This window comes from Podarcis liolepis (genome assembly GCF_965112155.1).
Source record: "Podarcis liolepis genome assembly, chromosome: 1".
Taxonomy (NCBI): Eukaryota; Metazoa; Chordata; class Lepidosauria; order Squamata; family Lacertidae; genus Podarcis; species Podarcis liolepis.
The window spans coordinates 62,265,273-62,290,761 of NC_139554.1; the positions used below are offsets into that span (position 1 = coordinate 62,265,273).

A 25,489-nucleotide genomic window follows, 5' to 3' on the forward strand; every position below is an offset into this window, starting at 1 on the left:
ATTAATGGTGCTGTTGCATTCTGAGTTATTCCTCGAGAGAGCTTGTTTCTTATTCCAGTTTATGACTAGTGAACAGCATAATGATAATGTTTAGCGAGACACTTTGCATCTGTGTGAAGTTTCCTATTACTCTTCTGTTCTTTCTTGAGAGAGACAATAAAGTACTTGTATAGTGGCCCTCACTTTTATTTGCCCAGAATATGACTTTGCCCACAAAACTCTGTTGCCATTCTTCCAACTATTTTCGTAGATTTAGTGATTTCCTTTCTCTTTAAGATTTAAGTACAGTGGTACCTTGGTTTACAAACTTAATCCGTTCCAGAAGTTCATTCTTAAAACCAAAGCGTTCTTAAACCAAGGCGTGCTTTCCCATAGCAGCAGGGGACTCAATTTACAAATGGAACGTACTCAACAGGAAGTGAAACATGTTCTGCTTCCAAGGCAAAGTTCACAAACCAAAACACCTGCTTCCGGGTTTGCTGTGTTCTTAATCCAAGTTGTTCATAAACTAAGCTGTTCTTAAACCAAGGTACCACTGTACTGTTTTGAATACATCATAGGCCATAGGATAAACAATAATCTAAAGCAGGGCTAGTGATTGTGGTGTCCTTGCTATGTTGGCTATCTTGGCGGGAAAACAGCCAATGTGTGCGAAGATTCTCTGGAGCTTCAAGGCATACCAAAAAAAGGATATCATCTTTTTTAAAAAAAATAAGAATTCAAATACCAACCATAGCCTGAAATGCCTAAGGCTTCAAGAAGAGCTTCTCTTTGGACTTCTCCATCTTGCCCTTATTCAACATCTTCAGGTTCATTAGGCGTGTCTGACCAAAGCTGTCATGTTCATTCTGTCTCTTCACTGTAAGGTATCATCCCTGTCACAAGCTGCATTTCTGTAGAGGTACTGTAGGTATCGGAAGTGAGTGTTGCCATACAGCAAGGTACATTTCCTCCTGGTTCTGGAACATTCTGTAAATGATGTGATTTTATTTGAAAACAGAATCGGGCAAAACAAAGTAATACAATTTAAACAGGAGCATGGGACTCTGGATTGATGGGGGGGGCAGAGAATGATATCTTTAAAATAAAGAACCTTCTTTTGTGTGGACACACAGTATTGTTTTTTTAAAAAAGCAGCGTCTAAGTGAGCACTGCATTGTGGAAGCACTTAAAATGCACTGTATTATTTATCAGGTGCGTGTGTGCTTTCTACATGCTCCAGTGATTTTGAAAAAGTCATCTTGTGTGTGTAAAATTACTCTGGCCCATGACGAGAGCCCTGTGCTCATTTCCAATTCAAAATGAATTCATTTGGTTCCCACTGTAGATGCATACCAGTTAAAGACTGTGGAGGCAGTGGCTTTAGAAACTGCAAATGTTAGAAACTGTAATCTCATTTTAATTGGGTTGTTTCTGTTTGTGACTGAATATATATTGGTCGTCTTCCTGTTTCACCTGCATTTTCTAGTTAATGCCTTTGCAGCACAAAAGGGCAGCTTGAGTGATGAGTCTGGTGGGTTACTTGTATGGAAAAGATTGTTAATCAGTCTGGTGACAGTCTGCCAGTGAATCTGCAACAAGGGTTTAGCTGAACTTTGATTCTTTCTTTCTTTTTAACTGAACTTTTCCAAAAGAGTGTGTGTGTGTGTGTGTGTGTGTGTGTGTGTGTAATAGCTAAACTATCTCACTTACTCGCTATCTGGTGCTTTTATATGCTGCTCTTTCTCCAATATGGTGTGGAGGGCAGCTAGCAAACAGAGATAAATAAAATAACTATAAAAGAATAAATAATAAAACTATATAATCATAATAAAACTATGCTAGGATCAAAGTGATAGTCTTTCTATAGTAATTCATCTCAAGGACCAAATGAGAAGATATTTGGCTTCCTCTTAAATATCTGTACAGTAGCTGACAAAGCAAACATCAATGGGGAGGGAGTTCCATGGGTGAGGTGCCACCATTGAGAATGCCCTGCCTTATGCACCCCCATCCTCCGCCAGTGTGTGCCCCTCCATTTTAGCCTTTGATTCGCATTTAAACTATTGGGTAAGGTTGGTTTGCTTCCCCTCCCCCACATTCCCAATGTGGATCTTTATTTCCCCCTTGTTCCTGATGTATATCTTCACGCACCCATTCCTCCCTGGCAGGGAGGCAGCATTTTGTGGTTCACCTCAGGTTCACCCAGAGTATCTTGGGCCTGCCCTGGTCTTCTCTCACCTTTCTTTCCCTTTGCCCCAACTTCCTGCATTTCTTCATTCTTTAAACCCATAATTCTACATACGCAAAGGCTGCACTTTCAGACTTTCCAGTCATCAAAGATATGGGGCCAATGAGCAATGCTCCCCACATTTACCACTTGCATGGAGACAATGCCTCCACAAGGCTATTATTTAATATTCATCTCCAGACTTCTTCTGACTCTGAGATGCCCAAATTCTTACCTGACCACTTCCCACAAAAGCAGTTCTTACTGTTGAACTAACTCAGGTCTTAAACTACACATTGTGAGGGAGGAGCCACATAATATGACCACACACTGAAACAATTCAACTGATAATTTCAGCAATGCCCAAATTGAGTTCTGCTTAAATTCTTTTCATGCTAATGAGCAGAAACACTGCAGCGATATCTGATTATTCAATTGGTTTCTGTAACACAATTGTTTGTGTCTGTACAATGCAAAAAAAGCACCCAGAAACACTGTAAATAGTTTTCCTTTGATTTAAAATGACGAGAGGTCTTTAAAAATTGATGCCTAGCTTCTGGTGCATGGCTTATCAGTTTTCATGAGCACATCTTATCATTCTCAAAACAACATTGTTATCTGATTGATTCTATTGTTACAGAGGTAGCTAGGTAAAACTGCTTGGGTTTTATCAGCATTTTGAATCTAAAAATGGAATGAAAGTGACATTGGAATTAAAGGAGGGGATTGGAAATCATGATCAAATTATATTTTGCTTGTTTAAAGAGATTTGGTCTGGTTAGAGTCTTATATTCCACTCATGATCCTAAAGATTTAAAGGTTGAAGCAGAGAGAGAGTTCTGAATATTTAGAAGACTTTCAAAAATATAAATTACATTTGCTCTTGGATGCCTTTTCAGGTCTCTGGATTATTACCTTTGTATGGATGGAGGCTATGTGACCATTGCAACATAATCAGAAATAAAAAGGTGAAAAAATTTCCCTGTCTGGTGATGTAGTACAGGTAATGGGGAAAAGCTGCATATCTTGATTTCTTCCTGCCATTCAGCTGCCAGATAGAGACCCAGAATGAACTAATCTATACAAATCCTGACTCCCAGGGAGTTGTGGGATTATACCCAGATGGATGAAGGGTCAAATGCGACATCTCTGTGTACTGAATTACTTATGGATTCATTTCCAGCACACTAACACCATATTTTCATTTTCATTTTTTCTTATTCTCTGTTAGATTTGAGTTTAACATTACTATTATTACTATTATGATTACGATTACTATTACTATTATATTTATTAATTAGATAAACTATTTTATATTGTATGTGTGTGTTTATTGTTAAATCACTTCAAGATGCTTCATAGGAAGTAGTTCATAAAGGAAGATAAATAAATGCAGACCCATTTTCAGTTCGCTGTCTAATCATAGTAATAATAATAATAATAATAATAATAATAATAATTTATTATTTGTACCCCGCCCATCTGGCTGGGTTTCCCCAGCCACTCTGGGCGGCTTCCACAGAAACCAAAAAACACTAAAATATCATACATTAAAAGCTTTTTAAATCTAGTTAACTAGATTTAAGTAGTTAACTTGAGCCTCTCGTTTTTAAAAAACACTGTCTTTTGTGTACTACATACATATACAGTGGTGTATTTATTGTGTCTGCCACCACATATTAGTATAATATAAAAATTGAAATATTTATGAAATTCTTCCAAGTCGACATTCACATCAGGCTCAGTTGCTCATTTGAAGGCTCAACTTTCAAAATCTGCCATGGTTATTTTGACTGGATCCTGCCACCCCAGCTTGCCCCATTGTTGGGGTTGGTAGGCCCTACCTGTGTCTGACTTCACAGAGGCAAGTCCTGAATTTGAAGGTCTCAGGGTCTGTTCTGTTGGAAGTTATACATAATAGCAAGAGTGCGTGTGTGATGCAGTTGAAATCAGCCCATCCCACAGGGCCTGTTGGAGATTATGTATTTTGACAAGTAAATGTGCACCATTCCCTCTCCATGGTCAGATTAATTCCCCATGAGGTGTGGTGAATGTACACAATGGCCAGTTGTTATTCATATTAACTATGCAACTTGCATTACTCACTCTCAGGGCTATTAAGAAAATTTTATAACTAAACTTTATGATACACCACCAGGTGTTACATAAACCCAAGTTAAGAGTGAGGGAAAGTCAGATGCAACTAGGCAAACTAGGAAAAGACAGATCTTAAGCATGGGAGACATTCGCACATCAGGCAGATGGAGAGCAGCAAAGTACAGAGGAGAAACCTAATGGCTTTCCTCAGCAACATGTTACCTAGACTGAGGAGGAAGAGGAGGAGGAGGAGGAGGGGTTTGGACTTGATAGCCCACTTTATCACTACCCTAAGGAGTCTCAAAGCGGCTAACATTCTCCTGTCCCTTCCTCCCCCACAACAAACACTCTGTGAGGTGAGTGGGGCTGAGAGACTTCAGAGAAGTGTGACTAGCCCAAGGTCACCCAGCAGCTGCATGTGGAGGAGCAGGGAAGTGAACCCAGTTCACCAGATTATGAGTCCACCGCTCTTAACCACTACACCATGGTGGCATATTAGACCTTAAAGCTGGATAAGAGGAAGCAGAGTGGGATTGGCTGCTCTCAGTTAGCTGACTCTCTAGCTCAGCAGTTTCTAATGCATGGCCTGAAATGTCTGTTGCTCATTGAATCAGGAGCCAGCGGGTTCTGATTCAGCCCTCTCATACCTGATGCGCACAGACCAAGAAACCCTGATTACTAGGAGACGTTTGTATGGGGGACAAATCAGGGAGATGAAAGCCACCTCAAAATAGTGGCCCTACCCTGAAGCGAAAAAACCAAGCCTCACATGCTATGGGATGGATGGCATGAGTGTGCAGTGGTTCTTACTTGAATCATTGTGAGGTTGGAGGGTGGGAAGATAGTTAGTGTCTGAATATGGAATAAGTTACATGTGGTGTAGCTTCTCTGAAGTCTCTCAGCCCCACTCACCTCACAGAGTGTTTGTTGTGGGGGAGGAAGGGACAGGAGAATGTTAGCCGCTTTGAGATTCCTTCAGATATCAAATCCAAACACTTCTTCTTCTCCTCCTCACACACTTTAACAATGGGGAGAGAGGAAAGGGGATTTCAAAGGCAGTTAGAAAGTATCAACATTGAGGGTAACCAAAGCTGTGCCCTCCACATATTGTGGGCTAACTTTTAACATCTCTCAGGGTTGGCCATGCTGGCTATGTGATGGGCACCTATAGTTCACGACTTCTGAAGGGCAGCTACACTGGCTACCCCTACAATGCTGTGTGCTACTTTTTAGTAGGATGGATGGCACAGAGGAGCTTATTTAATTTCTTATTCTTTAGCGCCACTAAAATATCTTTTCTTGTTTAGCTCATGGGTGACAACAAATTAGCGAACCTGCAGTTTTGTTTTTCTTCTAGGTTAACAAAACAGTTGTACATTTCAACTGCTGCATAATTGCTCTCTTTTTTGGCTATTGCATACCAAGATTTCTCACTTCTCCAGAATTTAGTTTTAATAATATGGCACATTCATAGTGTTTGTAATATGGTGAAGGATAGCAATTCCTAATGAGACTATCTGAAACCTAATTACTTAAATCACAATGATAAAACTTATCCTATGTTGGATAAGGCTTATTTTATGAGGTTCATATTTTCAGCCTGTTACCTCCTATTTTATATTCACAGGTTGATGGAGTGGAGGAAAATGAATTTAATTTAAAGTTTAAAGTTTAAAGCCTATTTTATGGGCGTATATTTGCCTTCTTTTAACAGGCCTTCCCCAGCAGCCATATTTTCTATCTCATACTTATGTCTGCCTGAGGGTTAAAAAAATGTATGTTTCTATTACAAACAGCCTGGCAAAAAATGTTTGTTTTAACTATTTCATACCTTCCTCCAGATTTGCTAAAACGGAAAAAAAATATCTGGTAGTGTGAAAAGCAATTTTGCAGCCTACGCTCAAGGGAGCAGTGGCTTTGAAATGTGTGGATATTTCTGTCTAAAAGCTGCATGTTGGTATGGTGCTTTGACTGAAGCTGACAAACTGCTCAAACATGAGAAAAAGAAGTCTGGGCTTTAGATGCCATGAGGTCCATTAGATTGAATCCAGAGTTAGTCATCCTCAAGCTAACTTAAGTCCCATTGATTTCACTGAGTCTCCTTTAAGGATGACTAGCTTTGGCTCCAAACCATTGCTTTTTCTGATATAGGAGACTCCCCAGAGCAATGAGAGCATCAGATTCACATTGGACGGGCTCCGAGTAGATCCACTGGAATTAATTGATGCAACTCATTTAGGTCTATTGATTTGAATGGGTCTACTCTAACATAACTGGATAAAACCCTTTGCCTTTATGAAGAGCAAGCCAAAACTCTAGCACAATATTTAAATAAAACATAAGTACCCTAAGTGTTACATTTAAAATTATTTTTTTTAAAAAAAAACTTTTATTTTGTCTTCTTCCTGTGCATCATTAAAAGAAAGCTCTTCAAAAAATACCTCTATGCTGACATTATTTATTTATTTATTTATTTATTTATTTAACCTGCCCTTACCTCTAGGGTCCTAGGGAAGGTAGCAACATTAAAATATAACATTAAAAGCAATGTAAAATAACAATATATAACTTCATGAAACAAACATATAAAAAACAAACCCAACCAACCACGGCAGTATTATAGCACTTTAAATAGTCATGACTGTGTGAACTGTAGTGGTTAAAGGGGCTTAGAATTGTTTGTAGACAGCTATTCTCCCCAACAGAGCTACAACTCCAGAGTGGTTTAACACTCAATTGGGGGAAGATATGATGAAGTAAACAGTAAAAAAAGGGGGGCTTTGTTTTTCTATGCTTTCCCCTACACAATAAACTTACGGTCCTTCTTTGGAGGTGACATTTTCCCAGTCTAATATTTTCTGGGGATTTATTCTGTTTTTCCACACACACACACACACACACACACACACCTTACTGTGTGTAAGGCAATGGAGAAAGATTTCTCTTCCAGAGAAGAAGCTGCATCCTCAAAAATCTGAGCCACGGTACAAGCATAATGTCACCAAGGTACCTTATGGTAACAGAATTCTTGCTAGAGTGACATTTCCTGGAGATCCATGATCTCTCTCTCTCTCTCTCTCTCTCTCTCTCTCTCTCTCTCTCTGTTACAACATCCCCCCCCCCCCGCCCTCTATTATTCCTCTTGGACACATTCCCAAACAGTAACGTACTGTGGCTGAGTTGGAATTCAAAACCTGGACCTTAGCACCTAATTGTGTTAATTCTACTTCCCATGTGGGATACAGGTGGCGTTGTGGGTTAAACCACAGAGCCTAGGACTTGCTGATCAGAAGGTCGGTGGTTTGAATCCCCACGACAGGGTGAGCTCCCGTTGCTCAGTCCCTGCGCCTGCCAACCTAGCAGTTCGAAAGCATGTCAAAGTGCAAGTAGATAAATAGGTACCACTCCAGTGGGAAGGTAAATGGTGTTTCTGTGCGCTGCTCTGGTTTACCAGAAGTGGCTTAGTCATGCTGGCCCCATGACCCGGAAGCTGTACGCCGGCTCCCTCAGCCAATAAAGCGAGATGAGCACTGCAACCCCAGAGTCGGTCACGACTGGACCTAATGGTCAGGGGTCTCTTTACCTTTACCTACTTCCCATGTAAGGGCAGATTCCTACCCAATCAGGGTCCCCTCTCGCACGGAGGGATCTTTACTTACATCCCGATGTGTGTGCTTATCGTCCCTTATCAATCCTGTAGTTGGCAGGAGGCACAGCTAGTCCCCATAACTCTGTGAAGGCCCTCAAATATTCTTGGAACATGTGAAGAAGGGCATGCAAACCTGATCCTGCCTTACCTTAGCAAGAAATGTGTTGAAAGTTCCATGCCCTTATTTAGAATGAATAAAGCCAAGTGTCCATTTGTATCATAGTGATCACTTACAAATTTTATTTATTCTGTGTGAAAAAGCAATGGAAGGAAGGAAGGGAGGAAAGAAGGAAGATTGTAAACATGTTGGCTTCACAGTCAATGTATTTGTAGCAAACTAAAAAATGCCAATGAATGTCACCCATGTGGACAGTTTTGTTTTTGTTTTTTTCTTACATGGAGATTTGGCATAGGGAAAAAATGCCACGTGTTGTGGGTGACTTTTAGAAACCTTAAACTAGGGAGCTCTGAAAGGTAAGGCAAAACAATCAAATGTGTTGTGTGCACTGCTAGTCTGCAAAATTCCTTGGTCACCAGAGTTCTGACAGAAATTTAAATTTCTGCCCACTGTTTAGCTCAAGGGTATCTTTCCATGGATGTTTGGGAATGGTTTGCTGATACAGTGATCATAAAAAAGGGGGCGGGAGGAGAATGTGCTTGAGTTTTCTTTCTTTACCTTGCCGGGTGGGGGGAATTCAGCTTCTACCACCAGAAGGTTCAGAACAATATATTGCTGCATTTCCCATTAGATTGATGTAGTGACTTATACCTAAAGCATCCACTAAGGGGAGTGTGGTGCTGGATCAGCCTTTCTGGTTTCTATGACAACAGAAGGGAGTAGAGTCTTCCAAGCTGAGAGCGCTCACTGAAGCAGGTGCTGGGTTACATAGCTGTTCCAAATCTGCTGGATTCTATGGAGCAGCAAGCCAGGCTGTTTCCTATTTTGCAACACCTTGATTCCCCGAAGCTCAGTAAACGGCAACAGCCAAGCTCCCATATATGAAGATGGTTCACCACTCGGGTTCTATACAGTCCTTTAAGCAGCAGAAAGGTAGGTGTCTTTTGTCTCTTGAACGACGAGTGTTAAATCATTCGGTCTGCATGCCCTTGCAGTATTCTCAAGCTTCAGCATAGTGGCTGCTGAAAGCATCCAAAACCCTGTGCAATGCAGGCACCTTTTAAACTCTTGCATCAACTCAAAAGGTTCTTTTACTTTTGACAATGGAATAGTTCTCTGGGTTAAAAAAAAGAATCCCTCTTTGCTATATTAAATAGTTTGTTTTACTTGAGCGGCTCAAGAGGATCTGAGTTATATACCAAGAATCATTCAGAGATCTCTTTGTCACAGGAAATTCATTCTTTATACAGTTGCAAAGCTCATGGTCGTGGGCACACAACACTGCAGTCATTCAGCATTGAAGAATTTTGCTATCACTGTATTTATGTCATGGACTTGAATTTGGCTTTGTAGACTTGAAGATAGCAAGTAGACTGTTTTCCTGCCTTGCAAGCATGCTGGTACAGTTTCTTTGTTTGGCTGTAGAAACATTTTCAGTAGCTGATCAACCCAACTTTATTCAAGATTTTACCCCTCTTCTGTTGATTGAACTGTATTCCTGCTATCTCTTTTTGGAAAGATGTGGTCTAGCTTGTGGTGCAGAGGGGAAGAATGCTGTGTGGATGAGCATACCGGGGGTGATCTGAATGATCTCGTGGTTCCATTCCATCTCTTACGGTTCTATTAACCCTTGTATTTCCAGCAGTGTCTTGAAAGGAAATTGAGTTGTACTTTCATGGGAAGTGCATTGCTGCTGGACATTTGTATGGGGTTAATTTCTCCAGCATGCAGAATGTGCTCCAAATCCTAGCGTCTTCATCTTCACAACAACTAATCCAATTTTTGCCAATGGGGAACTGAGGTTGCGAGATCCAGACTTAGGGCATCCAATGATAGAGAAGAGAAAGTCAAAAATCCCCAAAGCCTACTCTGTTTGCTAAGTCAGACTAGCTCTCAGGGTCCCCCCCCAGCTGTTTAGAGTCTTTCTTTCTTTCTTTCTTTCTTTCTTTCTTTCTTTCTTTCTTTCTTTCTTTCTTTCCTTTTCTTTTCTATATGCTGTATTGGTTTTTAAAAGTGTATAACATAAGTAATCAACAGAAAACAAAAACAAAAATAAACAAACATTCATTCCATGTTTGGAGTACTTTCATTTTAATTTTAATTTTTAAAAAGGGGACAGTCTAGGAAGTTGTGTCCCCCAGTACCACCACAATCTTCTTGAGGGATCTTTTAGAGCAGTATGTGAAGTGTCGCGGGCTGCAGGAGAAAAAATGAATCAAAAGTCACCATATTTCCCTTTGCCAGAAGGATCAAAAGCTTCTTGTGGTTGGAGAAGACATTCTATTTGTGGAAGGTGAAGTCTTCAGTGCCAAGCCAAATATTATTTTTCTACATAAAAAACTTTGCTTTCTTCCTATTCTTTCCTCATTACATTCTTGCAACCATAGGCCAGAAAAAATACATGGAGGTGGCTTGATAGTCCTTTCCTATGGTGTATAGTCAGTGCTGCGACCACCCTGAGCAAGAATGCCTTTGTCTTAACCAGTCTGTCTGACCATTTGTGAGAGACTCACTAGTGCTGAGTGGAAGTTAGTATTGCACCCTGAATCTCCAGCAAGGCCCACAGAAATGACTCTTTGCCTCTCCCCTACTTGTTTACAGTTACTTTCTAATTTACGGAAATGGTCTGCTTACAGAAAAGTCATGGTCCTACAGCAAGGTTGGGGAGCCTGTGACCCTCCAGATATTATTAGACTCCAGCTTCTGTCAGGCCTGACCATGGACAGTGCTGGCTGGATCCTGATGTAAGTTGGAGCCCAGAAGCATCTGCAGAGCCACGGGTTCCCCATCCCTGCTCTACAACAATGAAGTGCACTCCTGGGGATGTAGCCACAATGCTGCCATCAGAGTTCTGCTGGTGTAGTGGCACTTCCATTTACTCATGACTACCACCACCTCCTTGCCAAATGTTTTCTGAAGAGTGCTCTGATGTCAGGGACTGGTTGGATATAAATGAATGATGTGGGGGGGACCAGCTGGGGAACCCCCAAGGGAAGAAGGCTCAGAGCCCAGGGAGTGTTGGTGGGATGATAATGAGTGGTCAGAGGGAGAAGACTGGGAGGAGGTAGTGTCAGAAGCTGAAGAGGTAACAGGGATTATTGAGCCAGGAGAGTCTGTGGCAGAAAGAAGTCCAGAATTAGAGACAGAAGCTGAAGCAGGGGAGGAGGGAAGCCAAGAAGCAGAGATGGTCAGGCTTGTGAAAAAGCACAGGTTGGAGCGGGAGGGGGCAACACAAGTTCCCCTCCCCCTGATCACCCACAACCAGGAAAGGCATGAAGCAGGAGGAGAGACAGGTACACATGCAGAGGAGCCAATTGCTTGGAAAGCACCTTAGAGAGGAGGAGACATACCTGGCTGTGGAGAAGCAGGACCTTTAGTCTTAGCAACTGCTTCATGAGGGCAAGACCTGAGTTGATGTGCTCGTGACTCCTGTGCAGGTCCTGTTTGGCTAATAGCGTTAACTCCAGCTTGTTTGGTGTGATTTACTGCTGGCTTGTTCCTGTCACCCAACGTGCTAGAGCTGCTTTTGAGAATGTGTAGGGGGCTGCAAGGGAGAGGAGGAGAAAGTTCCATTTTGCTGGTGAAAGTCAAGTGAAATTCACAAGTGAATTTTAACCTGCTATCCCATCTTACGGCATACGATAATGGGCTCTTATACCAATAGTTGCGTGTGGGAAAGAATGCATATGGCAGACACTGATTGCTTCATAGCAAAGTCCATAGAAGCAACCATTATCGTTGAGATGAAAAATCTGTAGGGTATCTATAGTACCGAGTCTGTGAGGTGTATGTATAGTATTAAGATCTCCTCATTGTTAGAGCAGTACAAGGTGGATTCAGTGGGTACATTTCCTGTTTTGCCAAAGAATAATATAGACCCATGGAGAGGGATATTTGGTGCAAGAGAAGTCCAGAGCAAACCCTTCTCCACCGTACAAACCCTCTTCTTTCATATGGATGGTGAGTGGCTTCTCCAGCTGTGATGGAGAACTCTGGTGCACTTGCTTGCTTCTCCTTTCTGTGTAGATTTCCTTGCTACCATCTGTCTAACTTAAGAACCTTTCCCCTCAGTTAACCAATTAAATGAAAGATCCACCAAAATATTTCAGTGCCATAAATAAACGTTAAATGTAGGCTGAAAGGCCTCAACTCAGTGATCCATTGCAAGTTTTGTGACAACCCACTTTTTTCTTCAGTATAATCAAGAACAGCTCTTGTCAGGGTGATCCTATATACTTCCTTTGGGGTGGGGAGGACAGTCAGTACAGTGGTACCTCGGGTTAAGTACTTAATTCGTTCCGGAGCTCTGTTCTTAAACTGAAACTGTTCTTAACCTGAATCCCTACTTTAGCTAACGGGGCCTCCTGCTGCCGCTGTGCCGCCGGAGCACAATTTCTGTTCTCATCCTGAAGCAAAGTACTTAACCCAATGTACTATTTCTGGGTTAGTGGAGTCTGTAACCTGAAGCATATGTAACCTGAAGTGTATGTAACCCGTGGTACCACTGCAGGCTATCAGCATTCGCTTTCTGTGGAGCTGTTGTTGTTTGGTGGGCTGGCTGAGGAATTTGTCTCCTGCAGGTGATGCTATGAAAGCGCCTTCGGCACTGTGGATGCTCTGTGGCCTGCTTATTTCTAGGGTCTGTCTAACAAGAGCTATCCCCCTCAACATTGTTGTTTCCCCACCCAACAAGTGAAGAATCCTAGACATCTTGAAGGGTTACGCAAGGGGCGGAGAACAAGTTTTAACTGGCAGGAGAGATCCAGTTGTGGCCAAGCCTCTGCAGGTTGCACTTAACAGGTGGCAGAGCTTCAAACCTATCCGTCACCTAGTGTATGATGTCAGGGATGGCTGAAGGTATACCACTTTTGCAAAGTAACAGTTTGGAGCCTTCGTTCCATACTTGGCAATGAAAGCCACAGTACCACATTAGATCCACTCAGGAGCTTAGGAGTGGATCTGACCCTGACCTGCAGCTGTGTGGCTTCTGTTTGGCACTGTATGCAAGTTTTGCAGCTTTTGGCAGACATCACATCCGCTTGGGAGCTCTGATTATTTGCTCTCAAGTGGCTTCAACCCTGGCAGCAAGGTTTACTTTATATGAATTGTGTAATCTTAGATCAACACATTAAACACTGAGGATCATACTTTGATTTTTGGATCTTTTCTATATGGCATGCTGTGTTAGAATATGGGATTCTTTCAAATCACATAATTCCAAAGAATCCTACCAAAGTGTGACCAAAGAAAATAGGTTATCAGACACTTTTCTGAGGAAATCTTCACTGGTGTTAGTTGCCCAAATATTTTATTATGAATTATCAGACATGAACACTGAAGGGTTTAATTAACAAGGAAGAAAATTAAGGCAAACATCCACAGCTTTAATTACAAAAATCATTCACTTTAGTTTTCTGTGTATTTCTGAGCCATTCATGCCATAATCTCACACTTATGAATCCAAGCTGCATGAAAAATGAAGAGAGAGAAAAGTGTCCTAAATTCTATTTATACAAAAGCTGTGATAATCTCTCTGGATTGGCCAACTGCCCCTCACAGATGTTTTCTTCATGCTTCAGAACCATTTAAACCTTGTGGCTGGCATGGGGGTAGGAAGCAAATTTTATTTACTGGCATTTTTTAATAGGGATTTATTTGTTCATGGAAATGTTGATATTTTAGCACAGAGTCCAGCCAGTTCTGCATATTTGCATCTCTTAGATTAAAAGGAAGTCATTCCTTTTTTTATCAGTAAAATATTTTGTACTAAGAATGGTTAACTTTTACCATATATTTTCCAGCAAATCTTCAACTGATGCATGGGAAATGTATTTTTACCGCTTGAGTGGTTAAAAAACAAGTATCTGGCCACACCTGATATGTGGCAAATTTTCATCTGATTGTGTAGTAAATTATGTTTTTCACTTAGCTCCATTGTTTCTATCCTGCTGTAAGGGTGAGAAACCTAATGTGGACAACTGGGTTACCAAATAGTTACATGCACATTGCAGTAAGTTACTGCCCATTAAATTCTGTATTCATGCTCTGTCTTGTCCATTTCACAAGGCAAATCTATCTTCATTGATAGCCTACTGCTATTTTCAGAGTCCATAAGCATCCGTAAATTGGGTATGATAATAGCAAGAGCCCATTAAGATCCATCTGTTTAACGACGCCATGCTGCACACACTCTAAGTGCACTTTCTTAATAGAGCAACCTTTAAATGTTAAAAATTAAAATTATATGAAGCAAAAGAAGCAAGGCTTATTTAAACACACAAACACACTGGCCATTCAGAGCAAGATTCCACAGTGATGTGGACCCATTTAGTCCAACTGAGTGCAATAGAACTAGAGCGGCTTAAATGTAATGCTTGCAGCATAATATAATTGAAAGACAGTTGATATTGAGGGTGGGATTCAACTAAGGTTTACCCACAACATTCACCCATGTTGGTACATTAATTTCAGAAGGTCTACTCTGAGTAAATCATAGTTGCATATCACCCTGAGTATTTTATTGATACCTTCTGGGCAGGTCACCAAATTGCTCGGTTAAGGGCAAAGGGTGATGTTGAATATTGCACTAGCACAGTGGGCCTTCACTTGTGCAAATGGGACCTTCACTTCTTCCTCTTACAGCCCCCCCCCATCTGTGCTAAAAGAGGGAAGAGAAAATGTGAAAGTCCTGTCACATCTGCTGGATCTTACCTAATGCCTAGCAGGCCAAGGATATCTTGCAAGCCAGTGATGTCAGACACAATAGATATACCACAAAACTAAAGAGGTGATCCCATCACAAAAACATTCTGAGACTATCCAGAAAAAAGTACATGTTTGTGTACCTTGTAATCAAAACCTACATAGACATAAATGCATTTGTCTCTTATCTATGGTCTTTCAAGGAGGTTAGGTATACACACACACACACACAAATGTCTAACGAAACAGATATTAAAGTTTTTAGGGATGCGGGTGGCACTGTGGTCTACACCACTGAGTCTCTCAGGCTTGCTGATTGGAAGGTCAGAGGTTCAAATCCATGTGACGGGATGAGCTAGCAGTTCAAAAGCATACCAGTGCAAGTAGATAAATAGGTACTGCTGCAGCGGGAAGATAAACAGCATTTCTGTGAGCTCTGGCTTCTGTCACAGTGTTCTGTTGTGCCAGAAGTGGTTTAGTCATGCTGGCCACATAACCCGGAAAGCTGTCTGCGGACAAACACAGACTCACTTAGCCTGAAGCAAGATGAGTGCCACACCCCATAGTCACCTTTGACTGAACTTAACTGTCCAGGGGTCCTTTACCTTTACCTATTAAAGTTTTTAAGCAAAAACAGTTCATCTTCCACTGTCTTCAGTTTCCTTTAAAGGTAAAGGGGCCCCTGACCATTAGGTCCAGTCGTGGCCGACTCTGGGGTTCTGGCGCTCATCTCACTTGATTGGCTGAGGGAGCCGGCATACAGCTTCTGGGTCATGCGGCCAGCATGACTAAGCCCCTTCTGGCGAACCAGAGCAGCTCACAGAAACGCCGTTTACCTTCCTGCTGGAGCGGTACCTATTTATCTACTTGCACTTGGACGTGCTTTCGAACTGCTAGGTTGGCAGGAACAGGGACCGAGCAACAGGAGCTGACCCCGTTGCGGGGATTCGAACCGCCAACCTTCTGATCGGCAAGTCCTAGGCTCTGAGGTTTTACCCACAGCACCACCCATGTCCCATTCAGCTTCCCTTACATGAATCAAATTGTGTTGTAGCAGCCATCACCTTGCTTTAAAACTTAAATGTTTATGCCACTGTAATAAATATATGGTTTTTAGTGATTAACCACATCCTTCCACCATCCAAAGCAAACTTTTCTGAATTCTGTTTGAAGCTTTAAAATTGTGTGTGTGTATTCTGAACTGTCACTAATTTGTAGTAGTGGAATGTTTTCTTCTAGAAACATAGCTAGATTTCCAGTCTGCTAAAGGTCAGTGGCTTTGAATTTGCTTATTTTAGAGACCACTTCCTTTCTTATGTTCTCTTAGATCTTTTGGATGTGGGGAGAGAGGCATTCTGGGAGGTTGCCTTCACAACTGTGATGTTCTGCCTTTGAAAGGTGTGTGCCTAAAATCTGGCCTGAATATTCTCCCAAGTCATTCCTGATAATTTGGGCTTGGGCTTTAAGGGCTGTTTTGAGGTCACTGTAACTGGAGATAATTGTAGCTGACACCAAGCCCCAATTTACGATTCAGCCATTTCTGGAACTCAGGCTCTCTACTTCTTTTTATATCCAGTAGTTGATTTCTATTTATTGATGGCATTAAATGGTTCAAACCTGGTGCATTAATATAAACACATTTGCTGCAGGTATAGACTATATGCTACTGTTTTACTTATCCTTTTGTTTTACTTGAAATTTTAAATGAATGTAAAATAACTTGCTTTATTTGAAAGCAACAACTCTATGAAGCAGCTGAGGCTGCGATCCAAATTCACATTGTACCAGGCTGGGGAATGGGTGGGTAGAATTGGCTGGTGGTGTCCCTCTGCCCAGCCCAGCCTCTGTTAGAGCAATGCAAGCATCCCTGTTCTGCTCATCCAAAATTTGCCATTCCAGGTGGGTGTGGCTGAGGCAGCCCCACTGTCATCTCTTGACAGAATCAAGCTGAATGTGGGCCTGACCGCTGTGCCACCTGCAGCCTGCCACAGCAGTTGACCTGCCTCTATCCTTCCCGTACCAGCTTGCATGAGTGACAGGGCTTCAGGCGCAGTGGTGATTCTGCTGTTGTGTTAAGCTCTTCCTCTGCCTAGCCAAGGCTTGGACTGCAGAGTCCGAGAAAGTGAGGGACTGGCCCAAAGTCACTAGATGAACATTATGTCTGAAAAGGGATTCAAACACTGGCCTTCCTTATTCTTTCCCAACACTCTACTTGTCATCCTATACTTGGCTGTCTTTCATTCACAACTTAGATCATAATAGAGAAAGGCTGATGTGATCTATAAAACTTCCAAATCATAGTCAAGCCAATTCTCTGGCAATTTGCTTTCTGAACAAACCTAATGACCTATCTCATGATCGACCTCAAGGCAATTTTATCTGGACAATATTTTCATCATAGTCCATTTGATCTGAAGTTTTGGGTGCTGTTGCTGCTGACATTTGTAGCAGGTGTTGAAGCTTTGAAAAATTGTTTGAGAAAACATTAATGCCTGCATTGCATGCAAGAGGTTTTTGTTTTGTTCTTTAGGTCTGCACTTTGGGAGAGATTATTAGTCTATGCTTGTTGGCCATCAGTAGCAGTGATGAGTTCATGCTTTGCATCCAAGTAGATATTTTTCTTCATTCTGTGAATTCTCAGTGTACTTATATGAGTGTTAAAATTGTCAGACTAGGTCCCGGAAGACCAAGGGAGCAAATCCCTATTCAGCCATTAAACTCACAGGGTGACCTCTGACCAGTTACTGCCTCTCAGCCTAACCTGCCTCATAGGATGGTTATGGGGGTTAAATGAGGGGAGTGAGTACCATATACACCACCTTGAGCTCCTTGGGAAAAGGTGGAGTATAAATGCAATAAATAAATTGCATTTTTAAAAAGATTTCTGAAAGCAGTTGGTGCACTCATGTCACATTTGCAAGCCCAAATTTTGGAGAGACTAGGAAGCAATTTCGGGAATTTCCGTAAATTGTAACCACTTGTCTGGAAAATTGAAGAACATAGGGGACAAAAAAGATATCTATGTTAGAAAAAATCTCATATTTGATCTAGGGATGCAGAGAAATTCGTTCGGTTTACATTTTAATAGAAAACTATCAAATCTGCCTTACTTGAACCAGACCACAAATTAAAACACAGCTCTGCTTGAAAATTCACACTTGTCCAATTTTTTTGATGCAGTTCTCCAACCAATGAGTGAAAAAGTGTGTATTAGTGAAAAATGTGTGCCATAGTGCATACATTAAAATAACATACAAAAATGCACTCTGTTAGGCAAAAATTGTTTGCAAAGATGTATATACTAAACGAAATTGCTCACAAAATGTGTAATAGTAAGAAAAATGCCCAGGAATAGGCACAAAAAATGTCATAGTTTTTGATTATGCTGTAATTCTTAGCTTTGTTTAAAAGGCAGGAGAAGTCACTAGATATATCTATTAATTCACAATGCTTTTTTCTGTTCTGTTGCTCTTCCCTCACACTTTCATAAGGTCCATGTTAAATTGCTTTTCCATTGTCAGGCAATGGACCAAGCTGTGTTCTTTTAGAACCATTCAAGATAAATAATCATGCTGTTGTTTCCAAGGTGCCTAGTACAAATGCTTCTATTTTTTCTGGAGAACTTAATAGAAAGCATCTTACTGCATGTATGAAAGAAAATGAAATTTTACTATCATCTATATGCTGAGGCAGGAAAGCATTTGTGACACCCTCGTAAGCTGCGTGTGAATCTCTGTTGCCAAGCTGTGTAAGAGTTTTTGATCAGAAGTTCAGTTCTCTGCATCAAATTTAGTCACAAATAATAAAAATCTTCGGCTCGCTATGTACATAAAAATGATAGCTGCCAGGGCAGGCATTGCAATATCAAGGGGTCTGGGTAATATTTTCTGGGCAAGGCATGCTCTGGCAGTGAGTATGGGGATAGGAGCACAGGCAGTAGTGACAGGAAGGTGCAAGAGTTTCACTGACCCACTGCTGCTCATTTACAATCTTAGGGATATTGCAGAAGCTGAAGGATAACTTTGAGTCGGAGTGGATGGAGCAGTGCAAGTACTGGAGAAGAAGCCATTCTCTTCTTCTGCTTACGATGCTCTACCTAACCTCCTGTTTAGCTTAATAATAATAATAATAATAATAATAATAATAATAATAATAATAAATAAATAATAATTTATTTGTACCCCGCCCATCTGGCTAGGTCTCCCCAGCCACTCTGGGCGGCCTCCACAGAAACCAAAAATACACTAAAATCATACATTAAAAACTTCCCTGAACAGGGAATTGCTCAAAGTGGCAGTTCTGAAGGTTTCCCTCACACTTTACCTTTATTGTCTAGGGTGGGAGCCACCACCTCAGGTTACCTCGAGCACCCTGGAGCTGTGGTTTAGCAGAGCAGCATGGGATGAGGAATCACAAGGAGGGGAGTTTTAAAACATCATTTTCTGAGGGTGGGGAGTGGCAGATCGAGTTGGGTCATGCCGGCTTTTGTCTCAGCTGCAGCACCACTAGAATGCAGCCGCCGAGCAATGGCAAAGAGGCATGGCTTCCCCAAGGCCTAATGTGGTTCCATAGCCCTGTTCTACCCTGTCAGTGACTGTGTGGTGCTGCTGTCAGTTGAGAATCTGAATCTCCTTCTCCCACATAGTTGAAGTGCCCTAGTGATGCCACTTGGCAGCCTTTAGTAGGAAACTTCACTTCTGTAATGAAGAAATTGATTGTGGTTTCCATGTGCTGTGCCAGGAATGGCATTTGTAAAAGAAAACGCCTCTCTAACTTTTTATTGGATTCATTAAGGAATTCTATATGTACATTTTCCAATTTATGACACAATCCCTTCTCCTCGTTGCCCATAAACATAGCTACACATATGGCAGGCAACTCATAAAAGGGCATGTTGATCCATTTCCTCCTTCCTGATTTTGCTGGCTATTTCTTTCTTCAATGGGAGGTGCACCCATGACTCACTTGCAAGCAAACCACTTGTTACATGTGGAACTATAGCCTGATTGCTCTGTTTAGCTTCTGTTTGGATAGATGAAGCTGAGAGCAGAGAAGCAGAATGAAAGGTGGGTGGGTTGTATCTGTTTCCTTGGCCATCATTTCCCTGCTCCAAGTCAGCTCCTAACTTCATGGCTTTTCCTTCCACTGAGGTTTACATTGGATGTTAGCAGATTTGGAAGTACAGAGGTACCTTGGGTTACAGACACTTCAGGTTACAGACTCCACTAACCCAGAAATAGTACCTCGGGTTAAGAACTTTGCTTCAGGATGAGAACAGAAATTGCGCAGTGGCAGCAGGAGTCCCCATTAGCTAACGTGGTGCTTCGAATTAAGAACGGACCTCCAGAATGAACTAAGTTCTTAACCCAAGGTACCACTGTACTGTATACTACAGGGCAAAAGATACCAAGGAGGTAGCATTTAGAGTAGGGTAACACACAGGGAACAAGATGAGTTACCCCTTGTTCCTGCTGCTTCTTTGGAACGACACAATTGTTGGGGAGGGCATTTAGAGAAGGGAAGTGGGCTCATTAGGCAGAAGCTTCTTCATGCTCAACCACCCTTTCAGATTTTATTTTTTAATGCCTCCAAGCTATAGTTACACACCTTTGCACTTATTATGCAATCTGGCTTAGAGAGAGAGAAGACTCATTCATACTACTGGTGCTCTGGGCAGCTGGATTTCTCTATCGGAGACATGGATAAGTTTCCCACTGGAGGTAATGACCAGTTGTATTGTCATGCATCTAGCCAAGAGCATGTTTTTTAAGTAAAAAAAGGGGGGGTAAGAAGCTCTAATCACCTTCATGTTGAAGATGGGCTAGAAAGAATAAACGAAATGGTAAATATAGTGTATAAAATTTAACACACCTAGCATAAACTTGTAGTGCAAGTATTACCATCCTGGCAAATCAAGGTCTCTCAGTAACCTTTTACAGTTTCTGTGAAATCTTTTTCAGAAGCAGTATTTTAAGCGGTTATTTTTTGCTGGTGTCTACTTGTCCTGTAAACCGTTTCCCTCTCCTTCCAAGCTATAATTAAAAATATTAATATCTCTTGGCTGGGCAGAAGAGGTCACTGGGGGAATTTTGGGAAGTATCTGAAAAGCACAACACAACAGCTTTAAAGCTTGAGCTTTGAGTGATTTTGTTTTCCAGGGGCAAGAGCTAAATAATTGCACAGTGCACTGGCTGTGACTTTTTCATACCGCTCGCAGGATAATTAAACGTATACATAGAACAATGCTCGTTAGAAAGAGGGTGAATGAAAGTTAACTACACTAATTTCACAAGGCCAAAACCTGATTGCACAAGACTAAAGCAACAATATATCAATTGGCATAGGTTTTCAGCTTGGTCCCCAAAGCTCTCGTTTAATACACATTCAGCTAATATTTGAGCATTTGGACACTTGCATGTAAATTGAGTTCATCAGTAAGCCATAGCTGCTTTCTCAAGCTGACCTTGTAGGAAGGAACGAATGTGTAGGGTCTGCCAGTTCATTATCATAAATAGTATGGCCCAATGTAAAAGGTCTATTGAGGTATGTTTGGTGGGGGTGGGGTTGTGATTTCAAGATTCTGGGCAGAAGCTTTCAGTGTCCTGCTTTAATGCTTCCAAGAAATGATTTGCATAATGACTGGAGAGGTGGTACCCTACATAGGCACACTCTACTGCCCCATGCCACACATGAAGATGTCCATTCTTCCCAATGTGTCCATGCCTTCTTAGGCTTTGAACAGAATGTGTTTGTTCTTGGCACATATGGTTCTGTACCCCTCTCTCCCCGGACCCCTTTTGAACCAAGGGGCTGCAACGGGGAGAAGCGATCTTCTCCCCTCCGCCCCTTGCTTCAAAAGAGGGGACAGAGGGGAAGGCGCGCGTGCCTTCCCCTCTCTCCCCGGACCCCTTTTGAACCAAGGGGCGGCAACGGGGAGAAGCGATGCTCCCCGCTGCCCCTTCCCTTGCTTTAAAACAGGTCCGGGGACAGAGGGGAAGGCGCGTGCGCCTTCCCCTCTGTCCCCGGAGATTGCGGGGCAGGCAACGGGGAGAAGCAATTTTCTCCCCGCCACCCCTTGCTTTAAACAGGTCCGGGGACAGAGGGGAAGGCGTGCGGCGCTTCCCCTCTGTCCCCGGACGGTCTCCATAGGAACGCATTGATTGATTTTCAATGCATTCCTATGGGAAACAGTGCTTCGCAAGACGAAAAACTCGCAAGAAGAAAAAACTTGCGGAACAAATTAATTTCGTCTTGCGAGGCACCACTGTAATCCCATTACCCAGACTGAATTCTTGGAAACCCACTCAGACATTTTATGTTCTATTAAATAAATAAATAACCTCATGGCAATGTCAGATGTAGGTGGAGGGAGAAAACAGTACTGAGTTCAATCTTAGAGGTCAATGGTTGTATTCTATACAACCAAAGGGCTTTAGAGGGCCCAGGGCACATCTATATATGACCTTAGAATAAGGTAAACAAGTTGCCTTAAACTTTCAATGTTGTGGGAAAACATTTTACAGCAATGTTTCTTCAGAGATACTGCTTTGTATGGGTATAACACCCTGGGGACATGTTGGCAGGTGGACATCGCGTTCAGGCCAGATTCTTGCCAAATTGCTTGAGCATCTCTGCCATCTCATGTGAAGTAACAGTGCAACTAGAACACACTGACTGCCCTACTCTTCTTATATATCATTTTGCTTCAAACATTTCTGTTGTAATGCCTAGCTGACTTCAAAATAATTTTCTACTTTGTTTCTCTTAAGTGTTAAATTAGTGATTTTGTGAATTATCAATTTTTAATAACTCATAATTGTTTTTATCTGCTGAGCTTAACAGGCCGTGAGACTCAGGGAAAATAGCTGCCGAATGCCTCACTTAAAACCAACCAAATTGACTCATTTTTTAAAAAAGCCAATTAATACTGAAAAGGCTGCCTTAGATACTTTCCATAAACAGTAAATTGAATTTATAAAGCTCTATCATTAATCAGAAGGAATAGTGTAAAGCTTTGAACAGCAAATATTTTGGACTTAAAGTCACATTATTATAATAAATAAAAACCTTTAACGTTAAACATGTTAAGTGCTTGGACTTCACCAGCAGAGCATGTAATGAATCTATTTAAAGTATGTGGTGAATCAACTATCATTAATTCAAGTGAATATTCCAAAATGTGTGTAAGAAGTAGGAATGAAGATCTCCCAACGTTCAGTGCTCTCTTTTTTTGAAAGAAATGAGGTGCTAGTACTCCTTTGCTGATACACATCCTGTGGGTGCCAGAACAAAATAGCTCCCATGGGTAGCACAAAAGGACCTTCTGGTTCTTTGTACTGGTGAGAACTCACACACAAAAAAGCCCTGTCCAGGGTTATTCCTTTCTTGCAGGAAAAGATCCTTGGGACTCTGAAAATGCCACACCCCCTCACCAGTTGCGCCACTGTCCCCCAGGCCACACACTCCACTCGTCCTGCTTCACACACCCTTGGGTGTTTTGCTTGGCTTGAATGTCTCTTGAAGCTCTGACGATGCCTCTTGCTTGCCTGAGCAGGGGATGGAGGGTTGCATGAAGAAAGCAGTGCACTGAGCAAAAGTAGTATTTACATTTGTTGCTCTGCCTACTTTTGCCTCTAACCCCGCCCACCAGCATCATGGGGCCTGCTGGAAGATTGTACAGATGTGATGAGGCCCTCAGACTGAAAAAGATTTCCCACTCCTTCTTCATTGTACTATAGATTGTTCTGCCCTCCATGCCACATTTTATGAAAGGATAAATGGGGTGTAGATGGGTTCTGAAATATACTCAGAGTCGAGAGTGGATTTCATGCTCTTTATTCAGCTCATAGTGGTGAGGAGGAATGAAAGTTTCCCCAAAGTATCTGCTTTATATACATTATTTACACAATGGGCTGCACATGATTGACTAATTCCGGAATTCTCCTGTAGGCCAATCAGGTTGTGGAGTCACTTCCATCAGGAGCTGGATTGGGTGGCTCCTGCAGACCAATCATACTCTGCATTGTTCTAGGACCAATCAGACTGCTGCATTCTGAATCCTATTGTTCTAGGACCAATCGGACTGCTGCATTTTGGATCCTATTCAACTCAGTACATAACAGGTTCTGATGTCACAGGTGGCACTGGCACCACCTCCTGGATGTTCACAGACTGATGCAGATATCTGCATAGAGAAAGCTTCCCCACTGTGCTCCTTCAGCACCTGCAGAAGCTGTGCCTAGAGAACAAGTGAGCAGAACTATAGAGGCAGACACAGTATAGGACCCAGGTGGAATAAAGGGTAGCCCATTAAGGCTGTGTATGTGTCTGCCTTCCTGCCTTAAAGACTTGCAGCAGCTGCTCACATTGACTCACTTAGGCAGCCAGGCCAGAACCAAAAGAGGATGTACCTTTCTGGAGGCCGACGAGGAATAGGACATATTATAGGCCATTTGGGAAGGGGAGGGGGAGACAAAATCTGGCATTTCAGCAGCTCTGCGTGGCGTCATAGTGTTTGTAAGCTGCTTACCATATGGATAGGCCTGATTACAGACAGAGTTGCCATGCCAGCATCAGTGGCTGTTAGGACTGTGTGCCCTAGCAAAGTACACTTGGGCTTATCGACATATTAAGCAGTTTATAAGCTTCCACGCAGAGTTGGCATGATATACAAGGGTTTTTTTTGTGACACCCCACCCAAATTGGTTTGGAGAACATAATGTTAAAATTGTCCCTAAGCATTATCTAGATCCCAACTGCCGTCACTTTTCATTTCATTCCATGCAATATTTTGTTCGGTCTTAGGAATTATAGACTCCAGAAGGCACCTCATCTAGCCCCATTTGCTACAATGGAGTATCATGTGTCTAAACCATTTTTTTTAAGGTGGAGTACCATGTGCCTTTTATAGAAATATTGCATGGGGAAATAGTAACATCCCACAGTTCCACTAGGTAATCTGTGCCACTGCTGAATCCATTTTCTCACAAGAGAATGGCCTTAAAGCTCCAAGACATTTCTGGACTTTGTTTTTACTGCCAAGCTTCCTGCATTTGACAAGCATTTCTATTATCTGTCCTCAGGAGGGCTTGGCTAACTGCCTACTTTTCTCTCCAGACCCTTACATGTAAAGGTCAAGAGAATTTGTCTCAAAGCCAAATTCCATCTCTCTCTCTCTCTCTCTCTCTCTCTTTCTCTCTGTGTGTAAATCACTAGGATTCAATGGGGTGAATACCAGGGTGCAGTTTGTGTACTGGCAAGGGATGCATGATTTCTCCCTGTTACCTTAAGTGTCTTTGTCAACCTCTAATTGACAGTATCTGTCAACCTCTAATTATTCTGTAATCGCGCAAGCAGCTGTATCCCTGTTGCAGTAGAGAAACACTTCAAAGGATTTGAAAAGGAAGCTGTAGCAGTTGCAACATCTCTACTTCCCAGCTAGCTAACAAATCTGTATTATTCATTCCTGTGGTAATATATAATACATTGCATTTGAAAGGCAGATGACTGCAGTGCTAATGAAAAATTGAAAATAATCCTCTGATATTGGCAAAACAGCTGCATGGGGCAAGTCCAGTTGAGCATGGGCTCTATCATTTAATCTCCCTCCACCCTTTGTATAATCCTCTGAACTACATTTATGCGCCCGAGTGGCAGGCACAAACTAAACCATTTCTGGAACTCATTCAAAAATCCACTTCAAGGAGAAGAACTT

General features: G+C 41.9%; 1 protein-coding gene across 3 annotated transcripts in view; it reads left to right on the forward strand.

The window, feature by feature from the left end:
- ANO3 (anoctamin 3) overlaps positions 1-25,489 on the forward strand; it is a 232,071-nt gene that overhangs the window by 63,538 nt on the left and 143,044 nt on the right. The window contains exon 1 of one of the 3 annotated variants that reach the window (XM_083463199.1): positions 8,793-9,006. The exons of the other annotated variants lie outside the window; for them this stretch is intronic. Within the exon in view, the coding sequence (XP_083319325.1) occupies positions 8,955-9,006 (52 nt within the window). The 5' untranslated portion in view covers positions 8,793-8,954. Of the gene's footprint in view, positions 1-8,792; positions 9,007-25,489 lie in introns of those variants that run through there. 3 annotated transcript variants of the gene reach the window in all.